This window comes from Phalacrocorax carbo, chromosome 7 (assembly GCF_963921805.1).
Source record: "Phalacrocorax carbo chromosome 7, bPhaCar2.1, whole genome shotgun sequence".
NCBI classification, from domain to species: domain Eukaryota; kingdom Metazoa; phylum Chordata; class Aves; order Suliformes; family Phalacrocoracidae; genus Phalacrocorax; species Phalacrocorax carbo.
The window spans coordinates 11,854,737-11,878,792 of record NC_087519.1 but is presented as its reverse complement, the minus strand read 5'-3'; the positions used below and the strand labels follow the sequence as shown (position 1 = coordinate 11,878,792).

Below are 24,056 nucleotides of genomic sequence, written 5' to 3'. Positions count from 1 at the left end.
GAGATTACTTTGGGAATGCACTGCTAGATGCTTGCTGCCTTCTTCATAGTTGTTTCCAGGCATCTACCGTCACCCCATCTTGAAGGCAGAGTCCTCAGCCAGATGGGTCTTCAGTCTGAAACAGTACAACTATTCTCAAGTTATATAAAAAATGAGTCTGGTTGATCAGAACAATTTCCATACAACATCAGCTAAACTCACAGTGGGGTATAGTGAGGCACATGTTACAAGGAGCAGTAAAATTTGGCCTGCTAGCCCTTTCTAGAAGTAATAGATTTATTTTATTCCATTCTGCAATATTATTTGCCTTTTTTTAAATCTTAGGAAAATCTAAGCCACACTTTACTATGAAGTATCTGGCCTGCCATTACTCTATTTGGACCCAAAAGGAAACATGTCTTGGTTCTTATAAATTGTTCTTATTTTGTGTATGTATTATTTGGTGCATAAAAAATAAGAGGTCATCTCTGCTGCAGTGGATAAAAGTTAATGTAAGCACCTAATACAGAGTGTTTTTGATTAGTTAATTTGAAACAACTGTAAGCTTCATTAATGGTCTTAATGAGTTTCGGTTTTTTGCTTAGGGATGTAATTTTCGCTAATGCAGTGTATCATCCTTTAATATATATAAAAATATTTGCATAAAGAGGTCTTATATTGTACCCACTGTCACCTGCTTAGGTGCACAGTGTTAACATTAACAACATTAACATTACATCCATGAACAGGTGGAATGCAGGTAAGGTTCAAAATATGAAGGAGAGGAGAAGCCAGACTAAGATACAAGTAGAGTTGGAGAAGTTCTGCTTCATTAAAACAATTCCACATTCACACTTTATTTCAGATACTGGTATTTGCTAATATTAATAAGATATTAGATACATAAAAACCAGATTTTTTTTTTTGTTTACATGCTCACAATTTGAAGTGATGGTTTTTCACTGAATTACAAATGTCCTGGGTCATTTGTACATACAGGTTTTCTTTGTCATCCAGGAAGTACAGGTGATCTTTGACTGCTGGATTGAAACCCTCCTCCACTAGCTGTACTTTACGGTACTTACAGTGACTTTTAAGTTCAATGGCACTCTACAAAACAAAATTACATCTACTTATCAATGTCAGTATGTAACTGTGGGAATTAGATTAGATTTCCTAACCTTAAAGGGAATCAGATTTAAAGAAAATCCATACAGCACTGAAGTCAAAGCCTTACTAATAGAGGTCTAAACTATCTGCATTCATCCGATAACAACTGGACTGTGGAATATGGCGGTCAGTAATGACTGACTACAAGAAGTGCTGGGGCCACAGAAACATTATTGAAAGGCTTACCTTACTATTTTATTTAAATGAGGCAGGAAAACACTAGTTTTCAGCTTTTAGTCAGAGAGAATCAAGGGTCTTATCCAGAAAATTATTTAATTATGTTCTTTGATCAAAACCCAGAATTTTTCTCAAAAAAGAAAAGCAAAGAAAACAGCAGTTGGAGACTGGGGCTCAGTCTCTCACTGTACTTTACATCAGATGGCAAGACAAACCACTATCTTGACTGTTCTGTTTGTTTAACCCAAAAGTTTAAAGACTGATTACATAATTAGGCATGCAGGTATATCAGTGTTAGTTCTCTTGAATCATCTCAGTGAATACACAAACTTTTTCAATGGAGCACGTTTATTTTAAATAAATAACTTGAAGTATGGTGAGAGGGACATTCTTGCAACATTTTCCTAATTCAAGCTAAACTTCAGTTTAGAATTTGGATATTTATTCACTGGTAGGATAAAAATCTAACGCCTCTCTTGCAAAAGAAGGCTCTCTTACAAGCTTTTGTGTGTGTATCTTTATTTTGCACATAACAGTCTGTAGAGGGAGCTACACTAAACAGAGAACACAGCTGTGTTACTGCGCTACAGGAATCCAATAGGAAATATATTTTCCACTAAGAGATCTTCCTGACTTTCTATGTTAAAATGTGCCACGTATTCTGTAGCTGCTCATGCAACTTTGTTTTTTTTCAGGCTGAACTGAAATATCTGCATGCCATTCTACTTTCATATTGGTAAATGACAAGAGCAAGGGAGAGATAAAAGAAGCCTTTTTGAGACTTGCTAGTGTAACTAGGAAGCCCGTAGCCCTCAGGAAAGAAAGAAAACACAATGCAGACAGACACACAAAAGCTACTTAGGAACACTGGCTTACTTTAATCCTTATAAAACGAGGTCTTGCATAGTTTGGAAGGTGAGTGTTAACATATCTGAAAGTACTTTCTCCGTTAAATTCAGAGTTTTCCTTTAGTCGAATACATGCCATTCCTGTTCTGCCTTCATAACCTGAAGGAATAACAACAGCAAATAATTGCAGTTCATGTATAAATTTGAACTTCAGGCTAACCTTTTTTCTTTCCTTTGTTTCTCCTAAAAGTAAACTGTCCCTTCTAAGCCACTTTAGAAAATATACTAACATATTTTCCTTTAGACATCTCAAGTCATTACATTTTCTTAAGGCTTCAGCATGTTCTTTTGAAAGCCTAGCATCAGAATTCTAGATGGCAGACATTCTGAAAATCATCCTTCTTTGAAAAGACTTTGGAAAATCAGATCTTATTACTCTGAGGCACAAATCTGCCTGCAGCAGCATTTAACTGTGTTGGTTAATTTACTTTACAATAAATCATGGTAAATATCCTTGTACTTACTGTGCCCACAAGCTCGTCCATGCAGAAAGAGGACAGAAAGGAATAAGACCTAGTTTACCATTGCTTATTATCATACGAACGATTAATTAAGTGCTGCAAAAATCCAAGTACTTTTGAGTTTTCACTTGTTTAACTACATGCTGAAAGAGCTTCTTCCCTCCCCTTTTGGTGGCTAAGGGATGGGACACCATTTAAACACAAACCTTTTGGTGTTCCTTCTGTTTTCTGGGATTACAGGTAATGAAAGAAGAAATAGGTAATACTCTTGTACAAAGTTTTATGTTAGAACTATATGAATGCTTTCAAAGAATTGTGTACAGGAGGAAGTGAAAACGGAAAGTAGCATCTAGTGCTTAAAGTAGAGCACAAGCATATGCTAATTTAAGTGGATTGTTTTTAACTTTCTTTTGAGTCTTGTTTCTGCTTGCCTTTAACACCATGTATTTATGGCATCTGGCATTCCATTTTGTTTATTCAAAATCTGGAGTGTTGAATTAATGAGTTCTCAGGTGATATATACTATCACCCCGAGCTATGTTACTATAGTACAAATATTTCTGTGCCATTGAAAACAGGGGAAAAAAAACCAAACCCCGCAATACATCCACAGTTATTACACAAATGTAAAGTGAGAACCAATTTAAACATTTTTTTTCATTAAATTGTTCCATAATTAGGTATTAACACCTTTTCTGTGTGGTTTTACAAAAGCATTGGGAATAAGAGCATATATTCCTCATCTCCTAGAGTATAATCTGAGAAATACGTAAAGAACTCTAGACCATTTATGTTGTTACCTTTCTTTTGAAATGTCTCCTAGGGCAGCTGTGTGTTTATTCCTCCCACAAAGCGGCTGAAAACAAGAGTGATTTTTAAAGAGAGATGCTTTAATTTTAAATTCATAGGTGTAGCAGAGGCATACATGATTAATAAAAAGTTTGTTTATTTGAATTAAAGTCACTATTCTAATATATCATCTTGGTTTATAAACAGCCTTGTTATTCTAGCCTCAGAAACACTGGGTATTTCTATTCTCATGTCTTCCACTTTTAGTAGAGGAAATAGAGAGTGGACCATAACATTACAGAATCTCTTACATGTTCAACAAACAGCGGAAGGAAATGGTGGCTATAGGAAGAGTGGTGTCTCTAATACACCTTTTAATTCCAAAATACTAAACTGTCATTGATATGACCCATGTTATGATATACCATAGTCTGGAAGACGTTCTGAAAAAGTGTGACACCTGTTAGTTAATGTTGTTAATGAGTTAATAACTAATCTGTTATACCTGCTGGTATCTGTTGACTTAGTTAATATGGGCTCCAAAATTCCTCCTCCTCCTTAGACTACTCTAAGGGCTTGCAATGTATTGTGCCACCAAGTCCAAACCACTTCTGCAAGCAATACTAGGGATTGCAATCACATCTAACCTTGTCTGTTTGATTTCAGATCTCTACATTACACTGTAAGAATGGGTTCTACTTTAACTGTCTATCACAAGCCAAATGCAGTGAGGAGCTAGATGGGAGTCCTGCGGATCTTGGGTAAGTGAGAAACATGGACAGGAAGGCACCTCCAAAATACAGAAAATGAGAAAGTAGACTAAAGCTATCTGTTCACTCTGATGTATTCCAGTGTCTCTGATAATCTGCCTTTAGCAGCAGTCCCTCTCAAAAAAAAAAAAAAAGCTGCCACTAGCCCTTAAAGAGTTTAAAAAAGCTCTCACAGAGTTTTGAGTAGAAAAAAGGCATGTTAGAACTTCTTGCATTGCTTCAGATTGTTAAAGAAAGGTGAAAAGGTGAAATCAATTTCATTAAATTATATTCTTGTGCTTCTAGAAATTCAGGTCTATTTTTTTTGTCCCACTCTACAGTAATTGCAGAGCTATATTCCTGTAAAAGATACAATGTTTATTTCAAGATACTTAATCTCAAATATTCTTCCGTTCTCCTGTTAGTATTCTTGTCTTACTATGTTAATGTAAGCTTTGGCTATGGTTTTTTTTTAGCTAATTAATATTGCATACACTTAAATGATGGAATGTATCAAATGTGGCTTATGAAAAATAAGCTGAAGTAGGGCTACCTATACTCTGCAGTTTAGTATATTGATATTTTGTTAATGTATTAAAAAATTCTTTTGTTGAGATACTTTGAGTATTTCACTCATACCTGGAACAGATACTCCAGATACAATAACTTCTTGAACGAAGTCAATCAGTCCTAAAACATCTGCAACTTCTGTTGTAGAAACATCTTCCCCTTTCCACCTGGAAAATAACCAGTCAATAGTCATGATTTCTATTTGTAATACATATAGCGATCCTCAGTTTTTTAATGTCTGACTTTTATAATGGGCTGATCACTGAGCTTGAGATCAGAAAGCACATTTGCACTAGAACAAGGAATATGTTATCAAAAGTAGAGAAAAACATACCACAAAATTCAACAATGCATTCCAGGCTATAAAAGTCTGAGAAGAATTTAACACACTTAGTTTAATCATGCTTAAAATGTCTCTAAACAAATAAAACCCCAAAAAATTACTTACCCTAGGTTCCATCCTAGGCTCGATGCTTTCTGAGTTTTAAAAGTATAGTGAATGTGAAACCACAGTGTTTTTATTCTATGAATGTGACTGGTTTCTGACTGTTCAAAATCACATTCATTCATCACCCTCAGCTGAACCTCTTGTAGGCTCTGCATGTAACTATGAACACAATTCATAAAATACAACAGTGGAGGTGACTCGGAGTCCTCTCTTTTTCTGACTGAAGTCAGAAAATTCCTCTTTGTCAGTCAGTAGGAAATACTGGATATGAATTCAAACCTGAGAATGAGTCAGAACTTTCTCTTGTGACAAGAATTTAAGTAAATTAATTAACCGGAATGTGTCTCCAGTTTGATCATGGAAATAAAAGAAGTTATTGTTGATCACTAAAAGGTCACCACTATTAAAATATAAATCCCCTTTTTGGAAGTCATCTCTTAATTGCTTCTTCTCTGTTTGCTGTTTTGCTCCTGCATAGCCACTAAACGGTGCATATTGGGTGATTTTGCAGATCAGTAGGTCGAGGTTCACCGAGGAAAAACATTTGTTTAAAAAGGACAGTGTAAATTGCCAAAAAATAACATATTTTCATTACATCAATGAGTTTGCAGGTGTTATAGAGTTACTTGAGAATTTTGTCATAATCATCATCCTTTAAAATCAGTTGTGGAGGTACAGATTGAGTTCCACCTTGTCCTGTCAATTCACTAGTCCTCAAAAATACTGGTAGATAATACAGTTTGTCACCTGCCTGTATTAATGCAGCAGAACAGAATCTCTGAGGTCTTGTCTGGTAAGTGGAAAACAGTTGCCCAATTTCTCTAGACAACTTCATAAGCCTCAGTTTGAAACACCTGACTCAGTAAGAGCTGTGTCTACACAGGAGACTTACATATGGCATCAGGATGTCTTTAGAAGGTGACCATTGGCACAGGCTACTTCCACATAACTCAGCTGGCATGGGGCAGCCTTACCCCTCAACCAAAAGATTTACCTGGATTTAGGAACCAAATATTGGGGTTCAGCTTGCTTGCTTTAAATGCAAGAGAGACCAAAAGGATGCTTAGTATGTGCTTTAGTCTTTCATCTGCTAGAGCTGGAGTAATTTATGAAGGGAGCAGGAACTCCTATATTTTATGTAAACAGAAACTCAACTCCACATTATATAGAGCTTTGCCATGGATGTTACACACTGGACTGAATTTTATCTCTATACAAAATAAATTACAGTCTGTCCCCATCAAACCTGTGATTTTATATTTTTTCATGGGTTTCTCTCTTACATTGCAGATACTCTCCACATCTCTGCAGTTCAGCAATTTAAACATTGTGTGCATTTATATAAATATGGAATATATGTGTGCACATCCCTACTCCATAGGAGAGTATGCCTATGGGGCAGACACTCTTACTGTAACTGGTATATTCCTCAGCAGTGAGAATTTAACACAGTTGGTAACCTGTCCACGGGCTCCCTTATGCACAGAGAAGGCAAGCATTTCTGTCCTCACTCACAGTAACAACTACACATGCACCAGAATGCAACAAAATCAAAATGTATCACAAGCATCTGGTTTAAACACAGGCTTGCCTGTGCCAATATATAAAACCCTCCTATTAAAACTGGTATTAAGATATATTATTTTAAAAAGTATTTTCATGTGTGCTTTCTCTATTGCCAATGGCAAACCATTTCAGCCACTGCTGGAGAACTGCTCTCTATTTTCCAAATGTTTCTTTAGTGGTATGTTACATACAAAGTCTGAGAAGAATTAAATAGCTCCTGCCAAAAGTCAAGATAGAATCATAGCATGGTTCAGTCTGGAAAGGACTTTTAGAGGGCATCTAGTCCAACCCCCCTGCAGTGAGCAGGGACATCTTCAACTAGATCAGGTTGCTCAGAGCCCCATCTAACCTGGCCCGGAACGTTTGTAGGGATGGGGCATCTACCACCTCTCTGGGCAACCTGTTCCAGTGTTTCACCACCCTCATTGTAAAATTTTTTTTCCTTAGATCCAGTCTAAATCCCCCCTCCTTTAGTTTAAAACCATTACCCCTTGTCCTGTCACAACAGGCCTTGCTAAAGAGGTTGCTCCCGTTTAAGTACAGCAAGATCTGTACTTAAAAAATGTTAGCATGTCCATTATTAAAACTAGATAAATTACTAAAATCTAAGTATACAGATGCTGCATTCCCCACTGTACTTTACCTTTCCATGAAGCTGTATTGCAATAGTATGTGATCTGTTACATATTTTGTAACTTGTATTTAAAAACCTGGCTTACTCAATGGCAACTCTTAGCATCTTTACAGATAGAAGTCATGCAAAGAGATGTAATTTTTTAAAATTACCTTTCTGAAAATTTTTAAAGGAGTGAAGTTTTTACCTTTGGGAACTCTCATGCAGGGTCCATTTTCATCTTGGACTGGTTCATCTTTCTCTACATCATATTTAATCAGTTCATAGCGTAAGATTTTCTAGTGAATATTTGTAAAATGTATACACACATGAATATTCAATCTTTGAAAAATACTTTCAGATTTATACTACATAGTCAGCTTTCTCATTAACAGGAGCCAAATTCATCACATTTCAACTGAATGTGCTGAGTCTAAATGTTCTTTTACCTGAACTATCTAGAGGTATCTGTGGTATCTAGCATGGGCAACTACAGACTTGGGGAGAATCTTCTCCCTAAACAAATTCATAACTGAGCCTTGGGTTCTTCCCAACTTGTCATACAAGTGGTCTGGTATATGCCCTTAGCAATACACCAAACTTCACCAAGAAGGACAAAATGGCAGGTTTTGTTGTTTTTCTTACCTTCTGCGGGCAGTTTACTCTTTCCACTGCACCAATTTTTCCAGTGTAATTAACAAAAGAAATGTTTCCTTCAGTTGATGCATAAAACTCCAAAATACTAATACTTCCAAATCGTCGGATAAATTCCCTCCAAACATCAGCCCTTATTCCATTTCCTATGGCAAGTCTGACTTTGTGATCCTGATCATTGTTTCTCTAGAAACAAGAAACAGTCATAAATTCAAATTTCTGCTGAGTGAAAGCAGAATTTCTATTTCTGGAAAACTCTGAAGGCAACTTTAGTCTAAAAGTATTGAGCACATTCTGAAGCAAAATGTGTGCAAACATGATTACAGTTAAGGTCATGATTTTGACATGGAAAAGACCTTACTGAGCAAGTTAGGCTATATATCTAACTGTAGTTAGTAGTTAACTTGATTTGGATGAAGACAGGAACAAATAATTCTTCGCAGAAAGCCAGAATGAAACTCAGGCACCATGCTAAACTAGTTTGTGTGTAAGCCTTGTGGTGACTATCTGCAGAAGAGTGTAATTTACCCTAAATTTAGCAAAACATTTGCAGGATTTTAAATGGTGTTTGGGTGGAAGGGAAATCCCTTCTGCCTGCCATTTTAAGTTCAGGATCAAGTCTGCTAAAAATTCTATTACCACATTTCTTATCGCTTTCAATAGTGCTATTAGATATATCTGTTTACACAATAAAGTAATAAACACATAATGAGGATGGCAGTCTACTTATGCTTTCTCTTAGATGTTTATATTTATCCTCAACAACAGGAAGTACTGAACTGGGTCAGACACTTGTAATTCATAATATGTAACAACAGCCTGAGAAAATTTTGGCAAAATATGGAAAGGCTCTTTTCTCCCACTCCCTGCCTTTTTCTACAACTGTTTCTTTTATTACATAATTGAATAGTATTTTAAGGCACGAAGAGTCTTTTTAAATATATACTGGCTTCTTAACTTGGAATACTTTGTTGAAGGAATAAGACTATTCTATCAGCAACAGACTGGAACGTGTATTTGTGCAGAGTAAGTATGTTGGCTCTGTCTTTTAGGAAATACAGCGCAGAGAGCCATGCAGTAGATGGTCGAAGTAGATGATGAACATGGAGCATTGCAAAATGCTCTTCCAAGGAGTGATTCAAAAGAGAAATCTGGCCATTAAGACACACGTGGATTGGTTTTATAGTGTCATATTCCCAGAAAAGAGTAAAAAAAAAAAAGCCACAATGAAATGGCTATAATTTTTAAATACTGTAAAACTCTATTTGGACTCCAGTCATATAATTTCTGGATTATTATTGCATTTCTGCAGAATAGTCTAGAAATGGATGTTTAAATTTGATCTAAAGAAGGAATACATAAATATCTAGTCCTCTCTGTGATAGAGAGATCTGCTATTAACATGTTAGCACAGAACCAATCTGAAAATAGAACAATGAAATCTGCTGAAGTTCTGTGTAGTGCCTAAATGCCTTGCCGTTTACTTTTTATAAAAATCTTTGTTTGTTGTAGATGATGCTGTACAACACCATATACAATATCTTAGTCTCTCATGAGAGAGACTCCAGCTGATTGGGCATTTATACATCTGAGCTTAAACATTTTATCTTGAAATGATTCACTGGGGACAGGATGCTGCTTGGACAGGATCCACATTGTCCCTCATCTTTTCTTGTTCTTAAGTCTGTATTTTCAATCTTTCTTCCCCATTTGCTTAGGCAGATCAAGAAAATTTTTATTTAGCCATTAATTTGCCACAGTTAAAGGAGGAAGGAAGGATTTAGCGATTTGTCCTTAAGGTGATTTCCACAATACTCGGACTGTTCATTTGTTCTGAAATGACTATATAAATTAGCTGGAAATACAGTCAGAAAAAAAACCCCTGTGACACATATTGAGTTTTTTCTTCTATGGATACGTAAAGGAAAGAAATGATAGCATAGATAAAAATTACTAGCACAATAATAAAGTCCAATAACAAAATAGCATTAGTTAAGACAGATGACACCCTACATCAATGTGGATCTCGCTTATACTGCAATTTCCTCATGGAAAAGACTGTGTCTCTGTTACATCTGCAATAACAGGCCAAGCCCTCTAGGCACCGTGGCAGTTTAAGTAATAATATCCATTCTGTCAAGTTCTTGCATTCTTAAAATGTTAATCCCATCTTCCTGGGAGACTTCTGCACTCCGAGTAGCGTGCATATGGGTACATGCGATCAAATGTTAAGCTTATAAACCTTTCTTATGTAAAGTGTTTTCCCCACTGGTGTTGAATTTTACGTGTTGAGTAAACAAAAAATCCTTATATTAAATAATGAAAGCTAAGATATCTATGTCCACCTTAAAATCTGACCTTTGTAGATAAGCTGCCACCAATAACAAGTGATCTGTACGACAGCCTCAAATACTACTCAGCTATATCATTCAGTGGGCTTCAGGTTCAGCCATTTATGTTATTTTTGATTAACAGGTCACTTTAATGGTTAAGCTAAATGTCTCTGTGTGGCTAACATTACCAACTCACATCATTTGGGAACTAATTTATACTTGGCTGGCAACTGTACCCATCTTTGAGATACATGTTGAATTCAGGAATTTACAGAGTATGTCCTGTGACTCAGTTATATTTGTGTGTGCATGCATGCTATCAAGAAACACAACTCTATTAAAAATGAGTGTATTAGCTTATTCTTTAAGCTTATTTTCCTAAAGAACATTCTGTATGAAAGGAGGTAATCTAGATTTTCACCTTTTCTCCTATTTTATTCATACCAGTTGAGTATTGGCTAATTATGAGTACTTTGCTAACTGGGATTTTCCATGAACTGCAGGACCGGTGTATAACTTATCATCACCCTTAACTATATGTTTCAAGTGCCCAGTTTCTTTAGCTCAATTTAAATCTCTTCCACCCACACTTTTTCATTAAAACTAGTGGCCCAATCCAGAGGCCAAGTCTTCTATTATAAAATTTTATTTTATTAACTGCTCATTTTGGGCTAATAACTCAAGACGAAATAATACCAAGCATCACAGAATCTTGCTTAGATACCTGGTTCCTGAGGAGTCCTGCAGATTTCCAGTGAAGTTATTTCACATCTCTGTAACTGACATCAGAATGAAACCTCTGTATATTTCATATTTTACACATATACATAAATTACAAAGAAACTGTGGACCTGATTCTCTGTTCTGGCTTTCGGTTATCAAATGGTGATAGAAAGACTGATACCACCTTTGTTCTTACTAAATTCTAACTGCAGCTCATTAGGCCTACCTCTGTGAAACTCATTTTATGCAAATGTATTTTTGCAATTAAGAATTAACTAATATGACTGCAGGGATCTCAGCAAGAAAGCATCCTATGAAGACAGTACGTTAAGTGCATCTTCAGAAGGGGCACTCTTTAAATAATCACATTAACACTTTCACCTGGGGATCATCTGACTATCTTGGGTTAGGACATCTTAGCTACAAAACCCCCAAAACTCACATTATGCAAAACATAGGTCTGCTGGTTCCTAGAGAATTCCTCAATCTTGTTTACAGCTGGAGTGCTCAGATAAGGTAAGTGTTCTCCCTTTTAACAGAATATCAATTAATGGATTGCCATTGTTCTAATCTTCCAATGAATGATTAATTCAAGCAAAAAGCTTTTTTTTCCTCCTTGCAGAAAGTTCATATTAATATGCAATGTAATTACAGACCTTGTTAGGGAAGGGTTTTGTTGGGCTTTTTTTTTCCCCTCCCCTTATAGTTAGATTTTAAGCATAATATAGCAAATATTCCCAGTAATTTAATTAATCAAAGAAGAAAGGCAGTTAATATTACCTGTGGCACACTGCATAGATACCGAAGCACTTCCCCAATATACTGTATCACCGTTACATTGTATTTTCTTCAATCATCCCAGAATTGGCTTGCTGAAAATCTGGCATGCAAAACAATAGTCGCACCTGTGTAGAAAGAAGTAAAACAAGTGACAGAAGGAACAAGTCTTATTATATCATAAGACTCTATAGATTTCTCAGCACAACATTGTAGAAAACTTGTAGAATTAGGGTTATGTAGCTTTTGGAAGTACTCTGCCTAAACCCTATTGAAATATAATCCAGGCTGAATAATTGGTTTAACCTCGATTTCCATTCACCGGAAGTTAAAGGCTATTATTGTGGATGAAACTCTTGTACTCATTTACCCTAAAACTGTGCAAAGAGCTGTCATGTAAGATAGGATATATCCTGTTTGTCCAGGTGATGAAATAAAATTTGTACAGGGTGAAGATCTGTGCGAGTCATAGGAAGACAACAGAAAAACAAAAATGTCTCGACTTACAGAGTTTCTGGTAACAGAGACATGTATAACCAAGTATTTAATGTCAAAGTTTGGGAGCTAGGGAAAGGCTTACTGTATCTGTGATCAGATCTGTGCATGAATTCTGCACAGTAACACATTCATTCTTACTAGTCAAGTGCACGGTACCTTTCATGATACATCCATGGACTCCAACGAGGAGGGCAGAGCTATGATAGAGTGGTAGAGCAGTATACACAACGTCTTCTGAGGTAAGGTTGCCAGCATCAAACAAACCACAAGCTAGCATTCTGCGTTCGTGGTCAATCACTGCAGCTTTGGGAAGACCTGTTTAAAGTCAAGCAAAAGGGTGCATAACCTCACTTGAACAATAAACATAGTAAGACCAGTCAGTTCCACAAGGACTTAAGAGAAGATGATTTTCTCTTATTCACTGATGCAAGTGATAGCTCCAGAGTTCAGGGAGGTATGCATTTTGTGTCTATGCAACACACTGGTGTTTAGCCCTAGTGAGGGTATGTCTTCCCACATGTAACTTTTAGGCGATTAGCCCCCCAGTTACGTGCCTTAATTCCCAATATTATGGCACCTAAGAATAGCAAGAACCCAGAGAATGAGGAAGTGGGATTTGGAGAATCTAGCATGCTTAGCAAAGGGAATGGGAATGCTAAAACAGAGGTTAATCTCAGATCTTGCATGTCTCCTGGAATTAGGTATTTCCTTGCAGCTCTGATTCATTCTAGATGAAACTGGAATTCATACTACAAAATCTCTTCTTGGTTTTCCATCAGATACAGTTGAACTGATGACTTGCTGAAACAGATGCCAGAAAACAAAATGATGGTAGTGCTTGCTTATTCTGTAAGGACAGAGAGATTAGAGCCCTTAACAAGGATGAAGAACACCTGGGTTATTTGCCTTCCGCAGCCCAAATAGGATTCAAGTTAGTACTTCCTTCCTTCCAGGCGAGTTCCTGCCCCAAGGTTCAAAGACTGAGCTACTCTGCAGGCATACCCTGCTCTTCCCAATGAAGCTATAGGTTTGAGCACTTTCAGGTGTTGTATTCATCTTCATTCTTGTCATGCAGTTTCTGCTGTGGCTAAGTGCTCTTAATGCTAGATGCCTTTATGTATAACAGGCTACAGCTCCTATACCAGCTGCAGTTTTGCACAGTGGCCACAACTAGCTGTATTTTATGCTGCCCTCACTATTTTTGGTCCTCTGACACCCAAAAACTTAATGGCCAGCATTTTGAGTTCATGAGTCAAAGATACTGAGTATACGGTGGGTGCCAAGACACATACGTAGGCCAGCAGTGTCTCCAGGGATATGATATACCAGATGTCTTGTGATCTTACTGGCATAAAATTTTAATTGGCTTTTACTTCAGTCCCTGCCCCCAGATTTAGTACTTAAAGTCAGCCTATGTTCTACATACTTTTCAGTTTTCCAAATTTTCAGTTTCCTGAGGGAGAATGAATGAATGTAGGAATTAATGTGAAGTAACAGAATCTCTTTCCTTAGTAAAAAACCACAATGTTGGAGGGAATGTGTGGCCTTCCATGTAGTTTTTTGTGAATTTTTATTACCTGTAGTACCAGAAGTATAAATATACATGGCAGGAGTTTTAAAGGTAATATCTGATCTCCAGGACAATGGAGTAGGCTCATCTGAAGCAGCATCTACTTTATCAAGAAAGCTCTCAACTCCTTCTGTAGCAGATCTCTTGCTTAAATAATATACTTTAACATTTTCTTTCTTCAAGAATGGCAGTATTTCTTCAACAGATTCCTTCAGTTCTCAAAGAGGAAAGAAAAAAATATTAAAAGAAAATTCTGTTTTATTCTGTGAACGATACTATTGGTGCATCAACTTTAGCTCAGCAGCTTTCATGGTTAGCTGCTGTTGGAGAAATTCACATTCAAGTCACTTCAGAATCCAGCAAAAAAGACTGAAGAGGAACAGTGTACCCCCACAGAACTGGGAGTGATTTAATTTGATCCGGTTTTCTGCAGCAGGAACAGAATTGCAGAGGAGCAATTAATGCACGCTTTCCCTTGCCTGCAGCCCCTGTGGGACACTGAGGGAGAGCACACCTGGCATCACGTTGCTGCCTTCCCTCTCCACCATGGGGAAACGCCTCATGGGGCAAGGGCCCACACAAAGTTAGGTGCTGCTTAAATCACCACTACGTTTTATGCATAAAGATGAATCTCATCTTTCACAAGTCCCAACACAAACAGAAGAAACACTGAAAAGCAGAATGAAGAGTGACTTAGTAAGAGTGGTACTACTGAAGCCTGGACTCTTAAGAGTTGTGTTCTGTCTCTCACACGTCTTCGTTAATCCCAGTTCTCCTGATATTTCCTCTGGTATCTCCAACTGACAAGAGTGGATGATTTCACTTATGTGCAATGAGTAGGCTAACTCCCTGCATGATCAAGTCCTGTCTGCCTTTCTCTTATTGAAGGAGTGATGTGGGTCTCTCCCTTCTACCCACTGCCAGTTTCAACCAAGTTAGAAAGAATGTAGTTGTCTCTGAGACTTTTATTCCCTTAAGAAGCTAGATAATGGAATGAAGTGAAGATGACCAGGAAACTAGTGCAATTGTATATACCTTGTTCCTTTAGGAATCCAGACTAAAACCCTTTCAATTCACAGGCACTTTTACTTGAATAGATAATCCACAAGATTTAAAATGAATCCCCAAAACTAATTTCAGTGAAATATCATAATATAAAATTTTCCATAACATGTAATTTGTTTTTTACTACTTCTATTTTATTTCAAAGCAAAGAATTACTATTAAATCAACAAATCACTGAAGCAATTTAATACTGAAAACTAAATCAATTACTGGAAATTCTATCTCCACACTAATTGATGAGATAAACCCAAAATCCACATCAAAAGTTTGTCTCAACTGCACAAAAGCACTAACTTTAATAAAAGTATTAGCTTTGCAAGCCTGGCAGACTCTGGAATTGCCCATCAAACAGTTCTGTACTTCTGCTGTAACTTCAGTCCAAAAAACATTCTGGGATTACCATGGGTACCCTTTAGCCACCAAGCTACTCATCAAAAAATCTAATGAAGGCTTCTTCTAGTGAACAGGTAAGGAAACCTCAAAATATTAGCACAGCCTGGCCTGCCTTCCTCCATTCCACCTGTGCTTTCCAGCACTGCACAGATGCTGGACTGCACAAAGAGTAAAGCTGGGTGGCAGGAGAGTTCTGCTCCTTAGACACCATCAGGCATGAAGGAGATAAAGTAAGGCTTTTTATGCAAGTATCTAATGAGCTGGCATCTTAGAGATAAATAACCACCAATAAACTTTCACTGGGATAAATAACCCTCCAATAAATTTTGAAATCCATATTGTAGGTATAATTAAGTTTAATGACATATAGACTGTATTAATGAATTCACCATATTTCTTTTCAGAAACTTATCTGCAAGTACACAGACAAGACCTCATGTGACGGTAAGTTCTGATGAGCAAATATTTATCTTCTGTGTGGAGTAGCAAGATAATGAAGGATGAAACTTAATAAGGACAGAGAGAAACAAGGTCCAACAGAAAAGACTTAGACTTCTTTCCTCTCCTCATGTCCAGTAACCACTAGTGCAGTCAAGCATGTAGTAAATTTTTATTAACAAGGCTCAATTTTTCCTTTCACTTTTTTCCCCTCAGAGCTGAAGGCTTTTTAGAAAATCTGAGGCAAGTACATTATAGAAGGAGGAAAAATACATTTCCTACCCTACAAAATAGCTTTTCCCACATATGCTAATAACTCATATACTGATTAAATTTGAAAGCAGAGATTGCACAGAACTTATTCTCAGTGAGGCAGAGATGTATCACAAAAGGAGAAAACTTAATTTGAACTCCTAAAGTTTTGGGGCCTATCAAACACTTTCAGTTACATAAAATGGATTAATGAGTTCAACTATCTAAGCTGAAGTGGAGTATATAGTCACATAGAAGATAGGCAGATAAAGAGTATCTTTGACTTCCCATATGGTTAGTCACTTATACTCTATACATATACCTACAAATAAAAAGGACTGGGCATGAAATAAGGTCCCTGCTTTATATGGAACAGAATGCAGCTCTCCATTTAGTACGCCAAAGCCTCTTCCACGGAAAAGGAATATGGCTTGTCTACATGGGTTCATGCCTTTTTCTTTGAACCAAAACCCGACAAAAGCTTTTATATAGACTGCAACCACCTTCATGTGTCCAAGTCACTGTCCAGTGGCAGCAAGAGGATTCTTCTGCATTACCGCGTTTAATTTGGACACTTGTGTGAAAATAACTGTGAATTAACCCTGTTGTTTATCACTGAGGGCTATTTTATTTCTAGGTCTTCATTACCCTTATCAAACAGCTAACAAGGTGTCAGCACAATGCCCTCATCTCGTACGGTAGCTGAAAATTAAAACAGGGTGGAAATTATGTGGGAACCTTGTTCTTTCGCCTGGTCCGAAGCAACTTCTCACATCCCCACATTCAGCTTTAGCAGATGGACGCGATCAGAAGCAAGTGTCCCTCCGCCTCCCCGCCACGTCTGCGCACCGGCAAACCCGGCCGGGAGCCCCCCGCGGCTGGGCTGCGCTCGGCTCACCTCGGCTCCCCGCCGGCAGGGCCGGTGCCGTCCTCACCTGGGGCTGCCAGCGGTACGGTGGCCGGGCTACTCTGGAAGCAGCGCAACAAGGACGCGGCCCTGATGTTGGAGTTGAGGCAAGCCACGGAGCAGCCCAGCCAGACCCAGACGTAGGCGGGCCGGTTGCCCATCAAGAGGGCCAGGCAGCCGCCCGCCCGGCCGCGTCGCGCAGCGCCCGCGCCGCCTCGCTGCTCCGCCGCTCCACCTGTTCGTAGGTGGAGACCTTGTCGCCGAAGAGCAGCCGCGGCTTGTGTGGCGCCCGCCGCGCGAAGACGTCCAGGGTGCCGGCTGGCGCGCGGGCGCTGGCTCTGCGCGCCCTCCTCCCTACCCGCGCCACCGTGAGGGCGAAGCGCAAGTCCTGGAAGAAGTAGGGCCGGGCGCAGCGCAGCAGCAGCGGCGGCGGCAGGAGCGGCAGCCCCGCCAGCGCGGTGGCGCACAGGGCGAGCAGCATACCGCTGCCGCCTCCCCGTCTCCCCTTCTTCCCTTCCCGCCGCGAGCTTGGGTACAGCGGCCGCGCCTCGCGTCCCGGGAGGGGCGGGCTGGGGAGGACTGACGGCGGCGCCCGCCCCCTCACAGCCCCGGGGCGGCGCGGCCCGCTCCCGCCGCGGCCGGTGCTGACTGACCCCCGCGGTCGGTCCTCGTGCCCAGGCTTCGGCGCCCCCAGAAGATTTGTCTGGTTTGATGGCGCGCACTCCCTGCCGTAGTTAAGAGTTTTGTAAATAACTGAAGACTTAAACTTGCAGCTTGAGCCATTATTGACCTAAACCCACATCCAGAGAAATACAAACGAGCCAGTTTGTGACCAATAAGGATTAAAGGAATTCAAGGTTCATGAGCTGAGAAACTTGAAGGACCAATAACAGAAAGAGACATCCCCCCGCAGGGAAGATAGAGGGATGCCACAACCACAAAACCATGAAACCACTGACAGTCACAGTAACTGCGGGAAAGGTAATTCTGGTGGGGCAGATTGCAACCTCTGACTGAGTTGAGGGCCTGCTGGATGACCGCTGTAGGGAATCAGAGCATGGCAGGCAGCACGTGCCATGGTGGAGTTGCAGCCTTGTGGGTGCTTATGGGCTCCCTGCCTGCCTGCCCTGTCAGAAGCTGGGGCCAGCGGTGCAGCAGAAGAGTCACGCAGATTCGGGGCAGAAGGCTGGCATCCTTCGTTGAGACCAGGACTAGTGCTGCATTCGTCCTGCATGGGATACAGGCCACCTGCGTGTCCTCTTTTGAAGCCGCAGCTGTCATCGGCAAAGGCAGCCAAGCATAGTCAAGGTTCACACCAGGAGAAATTTACGATGAGGCATCCTGGCAGATTAAGTGGTGAGCTGCCTTCCTACCCTCCTCTTGTACCAGCCTTGGTGCTATTCCTCACTGGGTGGTAAATAGTCTAGTAGGTAAATAGCTAAGTCAACTGAAAATTTGGGGTGTGGCTTAATTTTTTTTTATTAAAAAAACCCCACATTTATTAGTATTCTAGGTGCACAAAGGTAATTTACAGTCTCAGTCTCTCTGTCTTGCTCTTGTCCAAGGCTAAGAGACATATTAGTTGCTCAGACAACCTTGAAGCAAATTCTAGGAATTTCACCCTTCTGACTGGACCCAGTAACCAGAACACAGTGCTTTTCTTGGTGACGTTTAAACAGCTGTTACTGTGAATAAGGACTGCTTTTTCTTTTTTTAATTATTTTTAATTTTATATATTGCTAAGTGCCACCAAGGGAACAGCCTCCTGCCCTCTGGTTCACAGTTTTCTGCTCCCCTTTTATGTCATATCTGATCCTTCTCACCACAAGGTGAGACGTTTCTGCCAGGAAGCTTCTTTTTTCGCTGCAGACTTTGTTTCCCCTGCCAGATCAATTCACTTTGCTGTTAGGTGAGCTGTGGCTAGCTCTGATGCAACACGAGTGCTGGATGTTCAAGCTGGGTGGGAAGGAGCAGAGCCATCCAGTCCGGTTAGCTGTGGTCAGACCTCCCAGGCAGCTTCTGCAGCTGAAACTGGACCCGGTGGGCTGCAAGTGACCTACAGCCGGTGTTGCCTTTCCTGCTCACGTACTCCTCCCTGTGAGCCAGTGTTAGAACTCATGGGGCTGAGTGAGGAGCTGGTTCAAGGAGCTGGCACAGGTGAAAATTAACTGGTTTATGTCTAGGGTAAATTTTTACTAGCATTAGGCTTTAGCATTTAGACAAATTAGAGGGTTTTTACAGTTCTTCTGTAACAAGCTACTGTTTCAAACTGGTGCTTTAGGTTTTTTAGCTTTATTTCTTAAGAGTTACTTCACAGCTGTAAAAGCTACAGAATATTTTTGAAAGCTTCTTTATCTGATGGTAACTGCCTGGGAGAAGCGTGAGAAATTAGTACACCCTACTGGCAACATTCACAGCCAGTCTTTCCAAAGCATTGCTGAACTACCATAACTAATTCCAGCTTCATGCTTGGAAGAGTGTGCAGTAATATTGTGCTGTGGTCCTGCAATGGGCTTACTGAAGAAGAGTTTTCCTATGTAACCTTTTCTTCTTCAGTTACATCTCTGACTTCCTTGCATAGGCATTTCTGTACCTTTAGTAGGAAATTGTAATCAGCAGCCTGAAGAGTCAAAAGCCTCAGTTAATTGATCATGAGTGTGCCCCAGTGACATTTTGAAGGACCTTTGGCTGCCTTATGATTCAGGACTAATTTTTTTACAAACTTCTAAATTTTCACACAACAAATACTTGGTTTGCTGGCCAGCTTTTTCACAATACATTGTTGTTCTAAGCTATTCCTTGAGATAAACCTTTTCCACTGTTCTGCAATTACCAGCTCCTCATAAAGGTTTTTCAGCTTTACAGAGATTTCAGTTATGAGGTAGCTAGCTTGCTGAGACAGTTAAATTTCTGAGGCAATATTTACTGATGCTTAATCTAGCCATGGCAACTAGAATTCACCAGTTTACACAGTAATTATGTCAGCATTACTAGGCATTTGGATAGCCTCCAGATTTGAAACAAACTACATTTCTTCAGTTCATGTTATTTTCGCTAATATTTACCAAGCTCTACCTACTTAAGTCTATAGTGTTCGTTCCGATACTTATGATTTAGCACTAAGTTTTGTTTTCTTCTCCAAAACTATACAAAGTTGAGAATTAGGCTGTGCTGCAACTGGGACAATCTGTTTTTCTTCAGTAATCCCAAGGGATGAAGGTGTGTTAGTCCACTGCTAGATATAGTTTTGTTTGTTCAAGTATTTCTCATTACTATAGCAGTTTTAATAGGCAATTAACTGCTAATTCCTATGTTGTTTGAGGTTAATATATCATGAGATGTGTCACATATGATGTGGCATGACTTTGAAGTGGCTGCTGCTTTTCTGTATTTTATTTTTGCGAGGGAATTATTAATTCAGGCAGGTTATTTTGTGCTTGACTAATATTCTGGATTGCCATAGTGTATGTTGATATTTTTGCTTGAACAGCTGTCACTTTGGCTATAAATCGCAGTATGTAAGCTTCAGTGTTTTTGCTGAACCAAGTATCAATTTAAAAATTGTTAGCCTAGGGACAAGGAGTGCTTTTTTATTAACTTAGTTGTTTGCTAGGTTTTTTAGTTCAGTAAACCCTATTTAATACCTTATCTTCCTTCTCCCCCCCATTATCTACTCTGAATGGAGACTTTTTGGAGAGAGCTGATGGAGTTTCCTATGACAGGTTGACACTTGTTTAGCATTACAAGAGGCATGCATGCTTGAGCCTGTGCTGGAAACTGGTCACAGGCTTGGCCCGCCATGGACAGTTAGCAGTGCTGTCCTGTGCTGGACATTGCCTGTGGGACCTGGCTCTGCAGAAGGCCTCTTGACAATGCTCAGCACTGCCCAAGCACCCCTTCAGAGCCTGCGCAGTCATAGGCTGCATGGTGAAAAGATGCTGCTTGCAGCTGCTCAGGGTGGTGTCAGTGGGTTCTCAGTTAATGAGTTTATGACTTCCCACATGTGCTCCATTTCCGTAGTCTCCTCATGTCCGGCTTCCTATCTCCTAATGCTTTGTAGAAGCACTTGAAAACAGACACCCTTCTACTAGAGTTCCATGATAGCTGCCATTCATGGAACTCATTCTTTTCTCTGCATCAGTATCCTCCATGGGGGATGGGTCGAATTTCAAGATGCCTGCAGAGGTCACAAGGGACTGTATTTCTTTTTATGTAGAATTGATTTTTTCCTACATTATGAGGCTATAATTTAAATGTACATAATTCACTTATACAAATTTAACTTATATAATGAATGCCTAAGTATGTTGAAATGGAGGCTTCAAAATTAACCATCCAAAATCAATTAATATTTTTAGCAAAGTTTTACTAACTTTTCTATTTCTTACTGTCACAACTCAAAACTGAGCTGAGGCTTTAGTTCCAGCCCCTGTGAATGATGCATAGGCATACTGGGAGGGTTAGTTACTTAATATTTGCAAGGTACAATGAGCTATGATTATGTGGTGCTGATTATTTCCTTACTCCTGCCACTGTGGCAAGCAGTGCATAGGTAACAGGTCAGGTGGGTTGGTTCTTTTCTTACTGGTTTCACCTGACTCTTCTCACTGGAAGCCCCCACTGGTTATTTTTCAGGATTGCTAAACTGCAGTCTGCAATCTTCAGTTCCCAGTTTGAAATGCTTTTCTGTCCCATTTTCAAATTCACAGCTAATACAGTTGCTATTAAAGGTTTATTTGCACTGGTACCACAGTGTTTCTGTATGGTTGCAATCAGATGAGACAGGCTGACCCGATCTAATTCATAGGCACTGCCAAAAGGGGCGGGATTCTGTTTCCCTCTCCTCTTTATGTGGCCTCCTAGCTCCACTGCCTCCCTTGCTCCAGCTCTGGTGCTCTTCTGACACTTCAGTGATGAATTCAGCTCACCAAGCCAACAGAACACTGTATTTTGCTGGGTGAGTTCTCTTCTGAGAACTGTCTCATCAAGGGGTCATATTAGGACCAATATGAAGACCAACGCAAAGGAGTGAATGAGGAGATAATAAGCAATGACTTGATGTCCCTTCCCTACACGCTACATCTCAAATTCTCCTCAGTTAGGTGAGCTGGCTTGCTGGTGCAATCTGCAGCTGATTTGACACCCCTGTTCACTGAAATACTTTGCAATCACCAACCTCCAAAAAAAATCTCTTTCAAAGTGAGTGAACTGCTCCTGCAACCCTGGAATTTCTGAGAAAGTTGTGTCTAATGGATTACCCAGGTCCCTCCAAAATACAAGGAATCTAGGTGTTACAGGGTGCCTTTACTTTGCTGCACTCTGTCACAAACTTTATGTTCCTTTATGTTAATGACATTGCTTTTAAAAGATAAAAAGGTGAAACCTGGCTGTGAATAAACATGCCATGACTCATTAGACAAAACCATACAGACAGTCTAGATTTGTATGTCACATGCATAGATATCTAACAGTGTAGACATACAGGAGATCTGCTATGCTCCACAGAAGATGAGGTGTGTTAGTAGGATATTATGAAATGACAATACTATTGTTACGTATGCAATTAATAACTATGGATTTAGCTACTCCATCCTGCATGTCATGACTTGGTAGTTTAGCTCACTGGTGTCACGGATTCGGCTGGAATGGAGTTAGTTTTCTTCTCTGTAGCTGGAGTGGTGTGTTTTGGATATAGTATAAGAGTGGTGTTGATGGCACACTGATGTTGGAGTTGTTGCTAAGTAAGTGCTAATTAGGTGCTAAGTGTTGCCAAGTGGTGCTTGTACTGGTCAAGGACTGGCTTCCTGTGCTCTGCCAGGAGCGCAGGAGGCTGGGAGGGGATGGGGCACGGCCGGGACAGCTGGTCTGCGTTGGTCGGTGGGACGTTCCATATTATATGATGTTATGCCGGGTATATTAACTGGGTGGAGTTGGCTGGGGGTGGGAGCAGTCCCAGCTCGGGGACTGGTGGGGTCACCCAGCCAAGTAAGTGAGTGGCTGCATCACTTGGTGTTTGTTTGGATTTTTTATCCCCCCCAGGATTTTGCCTCTCTTTCTTGTTATTTTCCTTTTCATTGTATTACTATTACTGTTTAATTATTAAACTGTTCTTATCTCAACCCACGAGTTTTCTTACTTTTGGTCTTCTGATTCTCTCCCCCACATGACTGGGGTGGTGGGAGTGAGCAAATGGCTGGGTGGTGCTTCGTTGCTAATTAGGGCTAAACCATGACAACTGGTTAGAAGCATATATGGTATCTTGAGAGCATACCTGGGCTTCAAAAGCCTCTAGTAGCTGTAGTTGGAGATTTTACCATTTAGCTGCAAAGCTAGACGGCTTGCAGCATATATGTAGCACTCACAGCAGGCTGTGCCTGTCTTCTCAGCAGCCTATGTGGAAAACTGGAGCAGAAACTGGAAGAAGGAAAGGGAACATTTCCTCCATTCTGCCTAAATTTATTGGATCTGAAGCCTCTTAAGGAAACCTTTCCATTTCAAGAAGTTGGTATTTTGCAACTAAGAACTTGCTTTGCTAGAAAATTGCTCACCAAATGTCCTTATAATACCATGTTTGTTTCTAGGCTATTTAAGTTAAAAATCTTGAACTATGCTGTATTGTGTGGTGATCTTAAACTTAGCTCTCTAATCATTTATGACTAGCTAAAGAAATTGTAGGTGAAGCTGTCTGAATCATAGTGAGACTCATCTTTCTGCTGCAGAGGTGTTAGAAGCAACTGGTATGAAATTCTAGGAACAAAATTGTAATATTCTGCAGTGACATGTGAGAGATTCCTGGTGTGGGATGGTAACTAGGTTCTTGGCACTGAGCCCATCCTCGTCTTCCTTGGATGGACATGGCTGGGTTTCATCAGAACAGATGTGCTCTTCAAGATCAGGGAATGGAGCTGCCAAAGCTCTGGAATGATCTAATCTCCTAATACAGAAACTGCAAATGGAGCCTTGCTCAATTCTGTTTCATGGAGTTGAGAAAATGTTTCCATCCCATAAATAGATTT

The 24,056-nt window shown here is 39.8% G+C and overlaps 1 protein-coding gene across 1 annotated transcript; it reads right to left on the bottom strand.

Annotated features, from left to right (window-relative positions):
• Positions 1-877: 877 nt before the first annotated feature.
• SLC27A2 (solute carrier family 27 member 2) lies at positions 878-17,596 on the bottom strand. The gene is given in 11 exon segments (XM_064456322.1): positions 878-1,089; positions 2,203-2,333; positions 4,873-4,970; positions 5,586-5,775; positions 7,633-7,729; positions 8,076-8,270; positions 11,921-12,045; positions 12,572-12,730; positions 13,993-14,202; positions 17,069-17,224; positions 17,227-17,596. Coding segments are annotated over 11 exon segments (1,830 nt in total). The 5' UTR covers positions 17,522-17,596; the 3' UTR covers positions 878-915.
• Between the last annotated feature and the right edge of the window lie 6,460 nt (positions 17,597-24,056).